At 47.6% G+C, this 12,798-nt stretch overlaps 1 protein-coding gene across 3 annotated transcripts in view; it reads right to left on the bottom strand.

Moving 5' to 3' along the window:
• The window catches only part of LOC128916200 (serine protease inhibitor Kazal-type 5-like), a 43,816-nt gene that overhangs the window by 9,330 nt on the left and 21,688 nt on the right, over window positions 1-12,798 (bottom strand). For 2 of the 3 annotated variants that reach the window (XM_054217542.1, XM_054217544.1), the window contains 6 exons: window positions 11,734-11,819; window positions 6,279-6,308; window positions 5,095-5,218; window positions 4,299-4,365; window positions 2,512-2,639; window positions 2,262-2,313 (listed from right to left, as the gene is read on the bottom strand). In XM_054217542.1, coding sequence (XP_054073517.1) covers window positions 2,262-2,313; window positions 2,512-2,639; window positions 4,299-4,365; window positions 5,095-5,218; window positions 6,279-6,308; window positions 11,734-11,737 — 405 coding nt within the window. In that variant the 5' untranslated portion in view covers window positions 11,738-11,819. The remainder of the gene's footprint in view (window positions 1-2,261; window positions 2,314-2,511; window positions 2,640-4,298; window positions 4,366-5,094; window positions 5,219-6,278; window positions 6,309-11,733; window positions 11,820-12,798) is intronic. The other variant, XM_054217543.1, reaches the window with a different exon arrangement.

Genomic DNA, 12,798 nt, shown 5'->3' with positions numbered 1-12,798 from the left:
TTGACCTGATTCTTAGAAACTTGGGGTTTCCTACCGGGAAAGCACGGAACCATCACAAACGCATCACAGGAGAGCCCGGGTGTGGGCAAGAGACAAGGGTGTGCAGCACCAGCCACTCAGAATATAAACAGAGTGACTCAGAAAAATTATGGGTCCCTCTGCCTGCACAGCACGTGTTGGGAGTTTTCTAGTATGGTCCGACTAATTATTATTCTCCTTGTTGGGCTATCCAAAGCATGCCAGTGATGTGACTGACACGGTCATGAAGTCCCTCCCCTCCCGCTTCTCCCACAATCCTTCATACACAGCTACAGCCTTTTCCCAGATCATAGCTCAGATCCTAGTTGCCTTTACAAATCGAGTAGTAGCCCCCCAAACCAACCACACTTTGGGAATCAATCAAGGAGATGCAGTCAAAACATAAAAGCACAGTGTAAACATATTTAATAGCCCATGAGCAGTGGAAGGGTGTTTGGAGAGTAGATGATTAATTTGTTCCCTGTTCAAAATCACTGTACAGAAACCATGTTAATTTGCCCCCTAATTCCAACTATTTCTGACACTGCAATAGCCGATTCCAAACAGCAAGTAGAGAGGATAAGTAACTGGATCCCACTTACCCTTTATTTTTTTTTACAAATTGGTTTTAACGCTTGCAATTTTCTGCCCATTTTGTGCATAGGAGAGTTTTAGCCAGCTCGCGTTAAGGTCCTTAGCAGGTCACTGACCCCATCCTTTGCTTCGCTGAGAAGTTTCCAGCGCTTCGCCCTGTCTGCCAGGGGGTTTCCCCAGCGCTGTCTCCTGCATCCTACCCGGGGCGCCTCAGCCTCCGGCTCCTCAGCTTTGCTGCTGGGCCGATGCCAGCAAAACACTTAGAGCAGAAACTGCCACATTTCCCTAGAGCCAAACTAGCCACGGGTAGAAGAGATACCAGCCGGCACAGGACGGGCCGGCACCTGCTGTGGCCAGCAGCCACATTGCATTGCTCCCATCAGAAATAAACGTCGCACCCCACTTCAGAGGGGCTGCCCGAGAGCCTCCCCGCTTCTCCCCATCCCAGCAGGTGCTCACACCCCCGTGCAGCTCAGGCGATGCTTTCCCTCCCCAACAGGCCCAGAAAAGCTCTCCCAGCCCCTCTGTGCCTCGTTCCCTGGGACCAGCCCAGCTCAGCACCCCAGTCCTCCGCCTCCGAGACAGACCTGCCTTCCCCTAACAGCCTCTCTCAAACAGGCTCCCTTTGAACTAGCGTTTTTGGAGCTCTGTTAACTTCCCGACCTCTGCTGCAAAATCCTCGCCGACTACATCCAAGACTTGCACTTGCCTTTTTCATGGCCTGTCGCATCCCTGACCCACTAATAAATGTAGGACTTTCTTATCCTTTGTCACTTCCAGCCGACAAGCAGGAATTCTTGTTAATCACTGTCTGTGTGATCTTGCGCTGCTATTACATTTTATCTTGTTTCTATTACTCCAGGCCTCAGCGTTATCCAATTAGTCCTGAGTGATCTGCTGATGCTCCTCTGCTGATACTGCCTCCCAGCTTTGCCATCAGCACATTTCACTCCCGCTTCCATTTTTTCACGCCAAAGTCATCAGGAAAAGTACCGAAACAGGATTATCCCCAAGAGTGGGGCTTAAGGGGACCGCACCAGTCCCTGCCATGGCAGAAATCAAAAGGTAAGTGTTGGAAAGAGTCTCTTTTCCCTCCTTACAGAGCTGCTTTTGCCAGGAAAACACCAGTGCGCAGGGGCACGGTGGCCACGGAGTGGCAGGGCGAAGGGGGCAAATGGCAGCACAGCGAGAACAAAGTTTCCAACAAAAAAAGCTAAACCTGAGCCACAGGCCCACGGAAATAGCGCAGGGCTGGGCTCTCCTCCCAGAACATAATGAGCTCTTGAACTTTCCAGGGCTTTTCACCTGGATTTTTCATTTTTAACCTAATAAGCACCCTCAGCAGCACTGGCTTCTCCACCCTTGAGCCAGGTGTCAGGGTGCTGCGGCAGAGCCGGTTTCTTATTCTGATGGGATTTCCCTGTCCCTAGATCCGCAAGTCGGTGGGTTACACCATAACGTTCAAGCACAAGTTGTTCACTTGGGGGATTCAAGAGCAAGAACAAGAAATAAGGAGGGAAAGGAAAGTGGATCTCTAAATTAAATCAGCAGAGACAGAGCAACCGAGTAGAATAATGTCGCCTTTTCTCTATCTTGGGTGAAAATCCAATAAAAGTTTTATATTGACCTGCCTAATACTTTAATCTCACCTTATCTTTTCCTTGTCTGTTTTTAGATAACTTCTGCTCGTTCTCTCTTTTGCTGGAAGGGAAGCAAGATGAGAAAGTGAACACCACGGTGCTCCAGGGAGCGAGAGGTTTTCCCCACCACCGTCAGCAGGAGGGGGAGCGATCCCATCCACTGGCATCCGCAGCCAGGTCGTTCCAGCAGCCGCTTTCTCAGGCTAACAGAAAAAGCTGCCTTTTTTTTTTTTTTCCTTTTCCCTTCCCCTCTACTCACAACTTCTCTGCACACATGATGCACTTATTGCTGTGTTGCTTCCCAGAGGAATCCCGGACAGGGTCATTTTCTCTGGTGCAGGAAAGTTTCCCTTTCTTGAAGAGGTCCCGAAACTCTCGGCAGTCATCCTGTGGAAGCGCCAAAAACACGGGTTGACACAGATATGCTGACAGAGGGACGCATGTCCCACAAATCCACAAAGGATTATCCACCCAGTGAATTACGTTTCAAATGCTGTTCTGTTTCCTTGAGGTGTAACTCAGGGGAAAACCATAGTTTGGCTGATGCGTCCTCTTAAAGTATAGCGTGCAACAGCGAAATAAATCCATGTTTAGATGAGCGCATTTGTCTGTTGCATCCAGGGTAGTCTTATTTCTATTTCTAACAGATAAGACATGCAAAAACCTGCCCGAAGGACCTAGGTTCTGCTCAAAGTATAAAAGCAACAATTCCTTAGTGAATTTTGAACGGGGAAGCCAGTTTTCTCATCTCTCATGAGTGAACAGTCTACCGAGATTTTTAAAATCCGTGCACAGTGAAAAAGACGAAGCTGCAGGCATTAAAAAAAAATCCTTGCACACCTCCTTCCAGGTATGCTAGGGTAAGAGGTGAGTATTTTTGCCATTTAACATGACATTACACATTAACTGAAGCAAAGCACTCTTTCACAAAAGGCTTTTGCACCAAAATCTGCTTGAGTATCTCAGTCTGGTCTTTAATTTCCTCTGAACAGCTTTCCTCTGACTTTCAGAACACGTGAGCGGGTTTGTAGCGTAAGAAACACATGCTACACGTGAAGCCTTTTGGAGCCTTTATGCAGCACCTTTAAGGTTATCTGCTATGTGATCTGCGTTTTCCCCCCTCATGCCGTGTAAAGGAGATGGTTTGATAGCTTATCCCAGCTCCGCAGGTGGGGAAGTCAAGCCCAGAAAATTACTTGCCAAAAGCCAGACAGAAAAATCTGTGGGTGAACAAAGAAATTCAGCGTAGGTCTCTTCCTGAGACTCTAAAACTGTCCTCCTGCCTTCAGGACTACGTGTTGGCAAGTCAGGTGTTTAAAAAAGATCTCCCTTAGGACATCTATGCTTTACAAAGCCTTTAAATTGCCCAGACACACAAGAGCTAGAAAGCTACCCTGCTTAACCAGATGTGAAAAAAAATAAATAAATCACTGCAACCAACACTATCTGTTGGCAACCAGCTCACTCCCATCCAGAATAAAAACCCAAGGCTCAAAAAGACAAGTCCCTCCACATAAAGACCTGCTATCTAAAAAAACAGCTACAGGTAAAAGAAACCAGCCGGCTGCATCGACAAGATAAACAAGGGACAATTAGAGCCAGCCTGCTCCCACGCCCTGCCCTAGTCACAGCTCACATGCACCATCATTGCTATTAATTATTTGTCAGATGCCAATGGCATGCCTTCAACAGGCAGGTTCCTCCTTAGCCTACACTCTGGGTCAGGCACAGACCACACACGCCGTGTCAGTAATTGCCTGATAGGGAATAGATTGCCTGGGATTTGCCACGAGGAGTTTTGGTTTCTTTTATGCTCATGGATGGCACAAAGCCTCACGCTCCCTCAGAGCCTCTCGCCGAGGCAGAGCACGTTTGCCCTGCTCCCATTGCCAGGCTCTTCCCCATCGGCCAAGCTGGTGTTTCCCACGCCGCAGACAAGGAAACACACTCGGCAAGTGGGTCAGAGGCAGAAGACACAACACCACCACATCATCCCGCTCCCGGTGCGCCGATAAAACTGGCTTCGGTAGCGATGCTTCACCTCACCTCTCCCGAGGAGTTCACATTCCTGTTCGCCTCTCCACCACTCCCTTTGTTTTTTGAGTCTCTTTCCCTGCAAGAAAGGGAGGCGTGAGCGACAGAGCAGTCCTCTCGGACGTAAAACCACAATAGCTAGTGATTAAAGGCCAGTCCTGCCAACCCCACCTCCCCGTTGTGCAAGGCGGTGGGAAGAACCGGCGCTGGGGCTCAGTGAGACATGCCCGGGGTATTGACGAGGGGCAATGGTTTAAACTAGAGCAGGCCAGGTTTCGATTAGCCATTAGGAAGAAGTTCTTTACAAGGACGGTGGTGAGACGCTGGCCCAGGTTGCCCAGAGAGGTGGTGGAGGCCCCTTCCCTGGAGATATGAGGCTTGATGAGGCTCTGAGCAACCTGATCTAAAGATGGCCCTGCTTACTGCAGGGGGGTTGGACTAGATGGCCTTTAAAGGTCCCTTCCAACCCAACAAGTTCTATGATTTAGCACCTCTGCACTGGGTCATTTTGCCATCCTTTCTCCCTGCCCAACAACCAGAAACATCTAGTTTCTTAGAAACAAGAAACTAAATCTGGTATGTTTTCACTCTGGATTTGCTCCTCACACCCTGCGGTGTGTCACCTCTGTGTGACAAGCTGGAGAGCGCTACTGGGTTCACAGGTGTGCTGAGGAGCTACAAACTGGTCTGTCTGGCCCAGGACTACAGTTTGACATCGCAGAGTGAGACAGAGCCTCCCCAGAGCGGCCTCATCGCTATAGGAGAGGACGGGCTGCACACGGAGGATGGCGGTATGAGCGATACTCACAGCAGCCTTTGGCACATCAGGCACTTATTGAGGTCTCCTTTGCCACCCGAGCTGCTGAAGGGCTCCTTGGTGGTGGGACAGGAAAACTTCCCACTGCGCAGAAGTGACCAAATTTTCATGCACTCTTTCTGAAAAGCAGAGGAGGACAGTCAGTGGAGGCTCCCTCAGAGGCCATCGGGATCCTGGGAATAATCCGTTCATATTCAAGTTCTTTTGGGTGGGTTATGTGCTCTCAAGAGCAATAGTTTGTTCACACTCCTCATCCCCATCCCTCACCCCATACCACGCGTGGTACAGGCTGCGCCCAGAGCCCTGCTCGTGACTCCCGAGGCAGAAAAGACAACAAGAAAGTTCAAAACCCGTTGCAAGGGCCATTATGCACGGGAAAAGGAACACATATTTAATTAGCATACAGCTGCAAATTGCTACCTGCTGCAGGGGAGGACTGTCATGTTATAAAGTTAGTCAAGAGCGAAAAAAATGTAGCCCTAGAAGTGCCAGTGGGATGCAAGAGTAATGAATCAACCAGAGTTACTGAAGAGCGATTCAGGTGCAAGGCTGAAGCACAGAAAAGCACAATCCTCTCGGGAAGCGGAGCAGTAATATTGTGTAATGCTGCATCCCCCAATTGCCTCTGCTGCTGGGTAACAGAAGCGCAGACGAGGGAGAATCAAGGAACCATTTAGTTATTTTTGGCTGCTATGTTTTCCAATAGGGTCTTTACTAAGGAGAGACAAGCTTGTTTGATTTAAACATGAATGGAGCTGACTTCTCAGCCATTGAATCAAATAATTTTCTGAGACTCAAAGGACTTGCCTTAATTCTTTTAATTATCAAACTGGGGAATTGTCAGAAGCAGGGGTTTCTGCTGGATCAGAAGCGAAATTCTGAAATATCGTTAAAATATTATTCGTTACATTTCTAACTTCATCTCACGAGATCTCCAGCCCAGAGCTGTTCGGATATGTGCTCGGCATAGCACACTAAACATACACTGTCAGCTAGAGCCACTGCCGTATCACAAAAGCATTGTCTCTAAGCATGGAGGAATTCACTGCTTTTTCCACCACTGAAAACGCGTTATGATATCTAAGTATAGTCTGTCTAAATGACTTTGCTCAGAGCATGCATTAAGCAGTGTAGTTGGCAAAACAAAAGGAGAATCACAATAGAAAAGGTTGGACTTGCCTTAATCGAAGCTTGGCTGGCAACATCTGTGACAGAAAAAAAAAAACAACAATGAAACCACAAAAAAGTCTTTGAAAGGAAATTTTAAATCAAAAGTATTTCATTACAATACTTGATGCAGTTTCCTAATCCACCCAAATACCTCTAGATAACAGCTAATCCAATGCATTATTGTAGACTGATAGAACGGACTGAGCATTGGAGACTTTCTGGAACATCGCACTTTTTGTCATTCAAATGCAAAAGCACATCCATTTTTTCATCTCTGTGCCCTCCTTTACTGTCTTAAAATCCAAGTTCCAAGGATGATTCGGTAACTGTTTCTCTATTATTCCACCCCACTGCCTTGGTAGCGGTATCAGCGCTACCCAAATGTTTTTGATGTTCTTCATCTTCAGTTAGAATTGGGGTAGCAGGGCTAGCCCATAACATCGTTGTTTGTCCAAACTTTCCAATTCCTTTTCAAGGCCCATTCCATTTGCAGTACTTCACACAAATTACCAAATTAATGATGAGTCACCAGGTGGGTAACTGATACACGTCTCTTCCTACTAAGCCCCTGAGACCTGGTGTAACACGTCATCTTACACCAGCAGTGGCATCACAAGGACCCATCTTTTTCAATAGACACAGGCAGTAAAGCGAAAGACCGTTGCGTCGAGCCCAGACTCCTGCTGCAGCCTCTCTCTTGTAGCCACACAAAAATGCATTTCTTAGTAAGAGTAAATTCCTTAGAGAATTTACTAAAAGTTATATCACACATTTGTTCAAAGTAAACTTTTCACGCAAAAATTCAGTCTGGTTGGAAAGTTGTATTCCTCCACTTAGACAACTGGGGTTGGGGTTTCTTTTTTTGTTCTTAAACTGTTAACTGTACTAAAAATAGATACTTTCACCCATCAGTGGAACTTTGCCATGTTCACATGCAAGAGAAAAAGCCATTATCTAGAATGTGTTATATCAAATCAATACAAGCAGTACAGCAAAAAAAATGATGGTCTTCTGGTTATGCTGCTACGCTTTTTAAAGAATAAGGGCTCTCTACTCCTCTATCTCAGTGTCTTTACGGGAGCTCCCAGGCTGTGTCCTCGGCCAGTCCCAGATTTCAGCACAGAGAACATCAGAAGTTACTAACCTGAGAAGAAGCAGAAAAATGCCAGAGCAAGGACCACCGAGGCACCTTCTATTTTCATGGTGAGGGTGGCAGCTGTTTGCCTACGTTGACTCTATTAGTGCATTGCTCAATGAAACCCAAAGAAAGGGCTCAGGTCAGATCACGTATATATAGATGACCAGATCCTCCGCCTTCATTATGACATAATCTTCCCAAGAACCATCATTAGCTGCAAAAACCAGTTTGATGACAGTAGCTCTAAATTCTAATGATCCCATTAACACAATTAATTTCCATAAGGATGGGACATATTTGAGTCACTCCCTGTATTTTGTTAAGGTAAGAAAATTATAAATAGATCATTTCAGTTTCCCCACACAGGCGGAGGAATCCTTGCCATCTTTGGGGTGGTTTGTAAGACAGAGGTACCCCAGTCAGCACACCCCTAACACCCTTCACATCCCAACAGAATAGCTGAAGGGGTTTTATTTTAATAACTTGACTTATAACTTTAATATCAGCAAAGACAACAGGAGGGCCAGGTCACTCAAACCCCCTGGAAGTCAGTCTGCCTTTATTAGAGCACCCCGGCGTGAACAGTAAGCATTCAAGTAAGGTTGAAAAACATCAAGTTTGAGGCCTTGTTGAAAATCCTTCAGTTTGTTGCTACAGTTCACATACAGCTGTGCTAACGAGAAAAGCATGCTGATGAATCCTCGTCCCTTCCCTGTCCCTCCCTGTTGTCTTCAGAAGAAACTGCAATGGTATTCGTGAAAACCTTTCCTCAGCCCACACGGGACTTGACAGACCATGTAGATACTGCTCTTCAAGCAGATCAGTGCTCACAGATGTGGTGTTATTGATGCTAAAGGATCCAGCAAAGCAGCCCTGCTCAGGTCTCTCCCGAAAAAGAGATTTTTTTTTTTTTTAAAAAAAAAAAAAAAAAAAAAAAAAAGATTGTCATCCCGTGCAGGGCTTCTCAGGAGACTCAAGAGAGGTAAATAAAGATGACATCAAAGTTTTGGAATGTCATTTATGCGGGAAGAAGCTGCGTGCCTTGTTCTTCAGTGAAAAGAGGAGAATTTGAAGAGAAAAAAAAAATAATCATTTGCGAGGTTTGAAACAGGTGGATAAATGAGAAAGTCGAGCAGAACAGAGCAATAAGGAGCTTGAGCACGGGCAAACAGGCGGCAGCTGTGCAGAGGCAGGTCAGCACCATCCGAGGAAGGAAGAAAACACACTTCCACATGACATACGCGTTTGGCCAGACAGGCCGACACAGCTCAGTTCAGATATAAACCCTTGTAATAAGTTGCTGCCACAAGTTTCCCAGATCAGAGTAGCTGTTCGTGTGTACAACTGGAGCCAGAGCCGAGCACGCAGCGTCCTAATTCGGTGTGTGCTCAGCCCTACCGTTTCTTTCCAACTCAAAGCAAAGTCGCGGGCAGGTTCGCGGTGGAGAGCTTGGAACGGAAAAGTAAACTGCCTGAGGTCATGCAGATGGTCCGCGGCAGATCCGAAGCGCTGCGTGTTGCCCTGAATCACGAGATAATTTCTGTACGTGCATTAGGCAGGGAGGCCAACAGGAAGAGACAAAACTGACCTGATACAGTATGTCTCAATAAACCCTTGGGAGAGATTATAAAAGCTCCGGAATGGAAAAAAGAAAAAAGTGCACAGTAGTTTAAAAGTGGATAGAGCTGGAAATCTAGTTGAAGGACAAAACCAAAAGACATTCTTTGTTACTCAGGTGTCTTTCCATGAGTCAGTCTTGACATGGTAAGGTTTGGGGAGGGGAGGGGTATTTTCAAATGGGTTTTGGTTTTGATTTTTTCTCTTCCTCCAAAAGCTCTATTCCTATAGGAAAGTGAAACAATTCCCCGATTTTAGACAGATAGCTGACCACCCTGCTCCTGGAGGAAGCAGAGCGGGTGCCAGACGCGGTCAGAGTGGCCAGGCAAGAGCAGCGCCCAGCTGGGCAGTGTGGACAGAGTCAAGGAGGAGGAGAGAGACCCAGGTCCTGACCCCACGTGGGCCCTGTGTCCACCGCATCTCTCCCACCATCCCACCACCCTGTCCACCAGCCATACCCACACCGAGACGTGAGAGAGGGTCAGAATGGCCCAAACACACCTTGACACCAAAACCAGAACCGTGTTCAGTACCAAATCTTAAATTAAAAAAAAAAAAAGAAAAGAACAAAGAGAAGGACTTCCTTCCCAATTACCACTGCATAACTACAAACTTCTAAAAAAACCCACCGATGGTATGAAACGTGATGTCAGGGGATGGGGAGAACCCTGCAAAGCCATATGGTTTGAAGGATTTGCTCCTGTGTTCTTGAGTTACAAAAGGAAACCTGAGCAGAATAATGAGGGATGACAGCAAGAATGTATTAAACATAAACCTTGCCTGACTCACTTGATTGCCTTTATTGATGGATTTACACAATAAAGTCTCAATCCTGCACTGGAATCCAGACAGCCCATTAATTTCCATAGGAGTTTGTATTGCAGGATCAGATCTGTAAGAGATGATCCTGATGCTTTAGCAACGGGTTTAGTACAACACCTTGCTAATCTTAATTTAAAAGTGATGCCAAACCACTGAAGAGCAATATGCCACAGAGAAAAGCAGCTAAGGGCAAGAAGTGGTACTACAAAGACGCTTTTGTTTGTGTCTCAGTTAAAATTTTGGAAAAGTAAACAGCATAGAATGATGTTATGCCTGTAGGACAGCTCTCAGGGGGTCCCTTTTCCAGCACATACTGCTAGAAAAACAGGAAAGAGGATAAAAATAATCATGGAGGAGCAACTAGGAAAACTGAAGGGGAAACGGGAGCATAACATAAAATTCAGGCAAATTCTCGTCAGGTGGAAACCCAAGAGGTTGTGGGATGTCCTAGGGACAGAGCACTGCAGCCACCGAGCTGGGCCAGCACCGTGGTGGGCAGGACACAGCCACGGGGGACATTCACCTCTTCCATCTTCAGGGCCCTGAGGAGAATGGGGAAGGGAGTCCAATAATCAGCCAAACGATTCACAACCCAATCAGTGATGAATATGCTTATCCTCCCTTTCCCATGCTAATTCTCCCATTTTCTGATGTTCCCACATTTCACTCCTTCACATGCCTGTGCAGGCAGAGCTTGTGTCTCTACATATATGAAAATAATTGAGATGCCTTGTCCACTCAACAAATTGTTTTTCTCCCCTTTAGTGACATGGCACTGTTTAGCATCACCTAGGAAGGTTTTTGTCAAGGGAAAGCTTCCTGGCACTATAACCGGTTGGGTTTTGGGGCAGCGGGGCATGAGGTACGTTGAGGGGTTTTTTTAAGCCATCTCTGCTTTGGCAGCTCTCTGTGCAAACGCCAGCCTCCAGCCCAAGCAGCTCGGAGAGCCTGAGTTCTGCAGCCCCATTCTTACCCCACAGCAAGGCAGTGTTTTGGGTCAGGTCTCCAAAGCCACCATAGCAGGACAAAATGAGCCCTGATAAGGATCTGCAGTCCGCGTTTCACCTACTTTTGCACCGCTGCCAGGCACCCCCCCTTCACAGCACCGTTTGCCTTTCGCCGCCCCCACTAGAAAACTTACATCTCTGCAATCAGCGCTGTGGCTTCAGTATCACCCACAGGACTCCCGGCAAGCAAAGGGGACTTTACCCAATGCCACTGCTGGGTCCTTAGAGCAGAGTGGAAAAGCAACACGTGCTTGTGTCTGTGCTGCCAGCGCGGCTCGCTCTTCCTCCTCAAGAAAGCTCACACCACCACAGCCTACACAGCCTCACAGGTCCCAGCATATGCTCTCAGGTGGCTTGTGCTCTGCCATCTCTCCAGCTGCCCTGTTCACACCAGCCCAGGCAACCTTCAAGACTAGGTCCCATCCCCTGCTCACCTCTTCCAGGGAAGGGAACCCTTCATGCCTAGCGGAAAGTAACATGAGTGGGGAAACTAGAGCCTGCGTATTTCTAGTAAAACTACAGACATGCCTATATCCCCACCAGAGCCGTCCTTTTCTGTCCCGACTCACACACTTTTCACCTCCCCACCATCTCTTCCACCTCAGATGAACCCCACCAGCAACACTGCTTAATTTCTCTGAAATTTTGATACTTCTCTCTTTCCCAGGCCACCACTATACCCCCTCAACCCGGAGACCCTCAGGGTTAAAAGAGCAGAGGCACAGTTGTTGACATACTTAACAAAGGAAACCAGAGTAGATGGCATCTTACTTCACAGCCAAAGCAGAGTCCAGAGCTCTCGCCTTCAGCACTATTTAATGAGTTACCTCTCCAAAGTGGGACATTTCAAAATGCAGGGAGTTCAAAGACACTTACCCATTTTTAATCATTTTCTCAGCATTATTAACACTTCGGGTTCAGAGCAACCAGCCCCTTACAGCTCACTTTGGGCTCATCTGCAGCTGCCAAATAAGAAAAAATATCAAGGGAAGATTATTGTGCTGCCATGCTGACGTTGCAAGCTAACATAACCTTTTGGGCTGCATCTGCATAATGGCGCCCTCAGAGAAAGTCTGTCCTGTGCATCTCGCCTGGTGCTTGGTAAAAGGACTCGTCTCTGCTGGCAACCGCCACGTCAAGATGGCTTCCTGCCTCCCAGAGACACCCAGTTAGGCACCCACCCTGGGCTAGACTCTGCTGGAAGAAGAGCCATGAATCTCACCCACCTCCTCAGCACAGCTTGGGAGGCACCTCATCCGCACGTGTCCCACGCAAGAACAAGCTTCATCACACTAGAACTAACCCTTTTGCTTGCACACAATTCTGTGACCAAAACCCAGTTGCCAATCAGCCAACAAGCTAGTCAGCCCCAAGCTAATGGAAACGAGTTTGAGTTGCTGGACTGCAACAGCCACATGTCTCAGAGCTCCCCTCTTCATACCTACAGCTGCTGCAGCTCTCAAGTGAGCGCTGCCCAGATCTCCAGGGAAACAAGTCTTGCTCATCCTGAAATCCCACCGTCACTGCAGGTACCCAAGGTCTACGCCACGGTCCTTCTCCTTCGGCCAGGATGAGCTCCCTGAGCCCAAAGCAGAGCTCCACCAGTCTGACCCAGTGAAAAAGTTCTTCCCAATCGGCTGCTCATTTCCCACCCTGGTGCTGGGTATGCAACCCAGCTCAGCAGCACGGCAGCTGACTCTCCACGCCACCTGGCTGCATCCCTGCAAATGCAGCAGCAGAGTGCGTTAACTCTCAGAGTCCTGGAGCACTATTCCCTCTTTGCGGGCTCACTGAGGAGGGCGAGCTGCTAGAGGCCAGGAGAGGAATTTCCTGATTTCATCTACCTCTGAGAAGCAGGTGCACGGCAAGTCCTGCGCATCCTAGAGCACGTTAAGCCTCAGCAAAAATCTTTTCAGGAACATGTCCAGAGCATGGCAACAA

Source organism: Rissa tridactyla, chromosome 11 (assembly GCF_028500815.1).
Source record: "Rissa tridactyla isolate bRisTri1 chromosome 11, bRisTri1.patW.cur.20221130, whole genome shotgun sequence".
Lineage (NCBI taxonomy): Eukaryota > Metazoa > Chordata > Aves > Charadriiformes > Laridae > Rissa > Rissa tridactyla.
The sequence above is the reverse complement of the archived record's forward strand: the minus strand, read 5'-3'. Positions and strand labels throughout refer to the sequence as shown.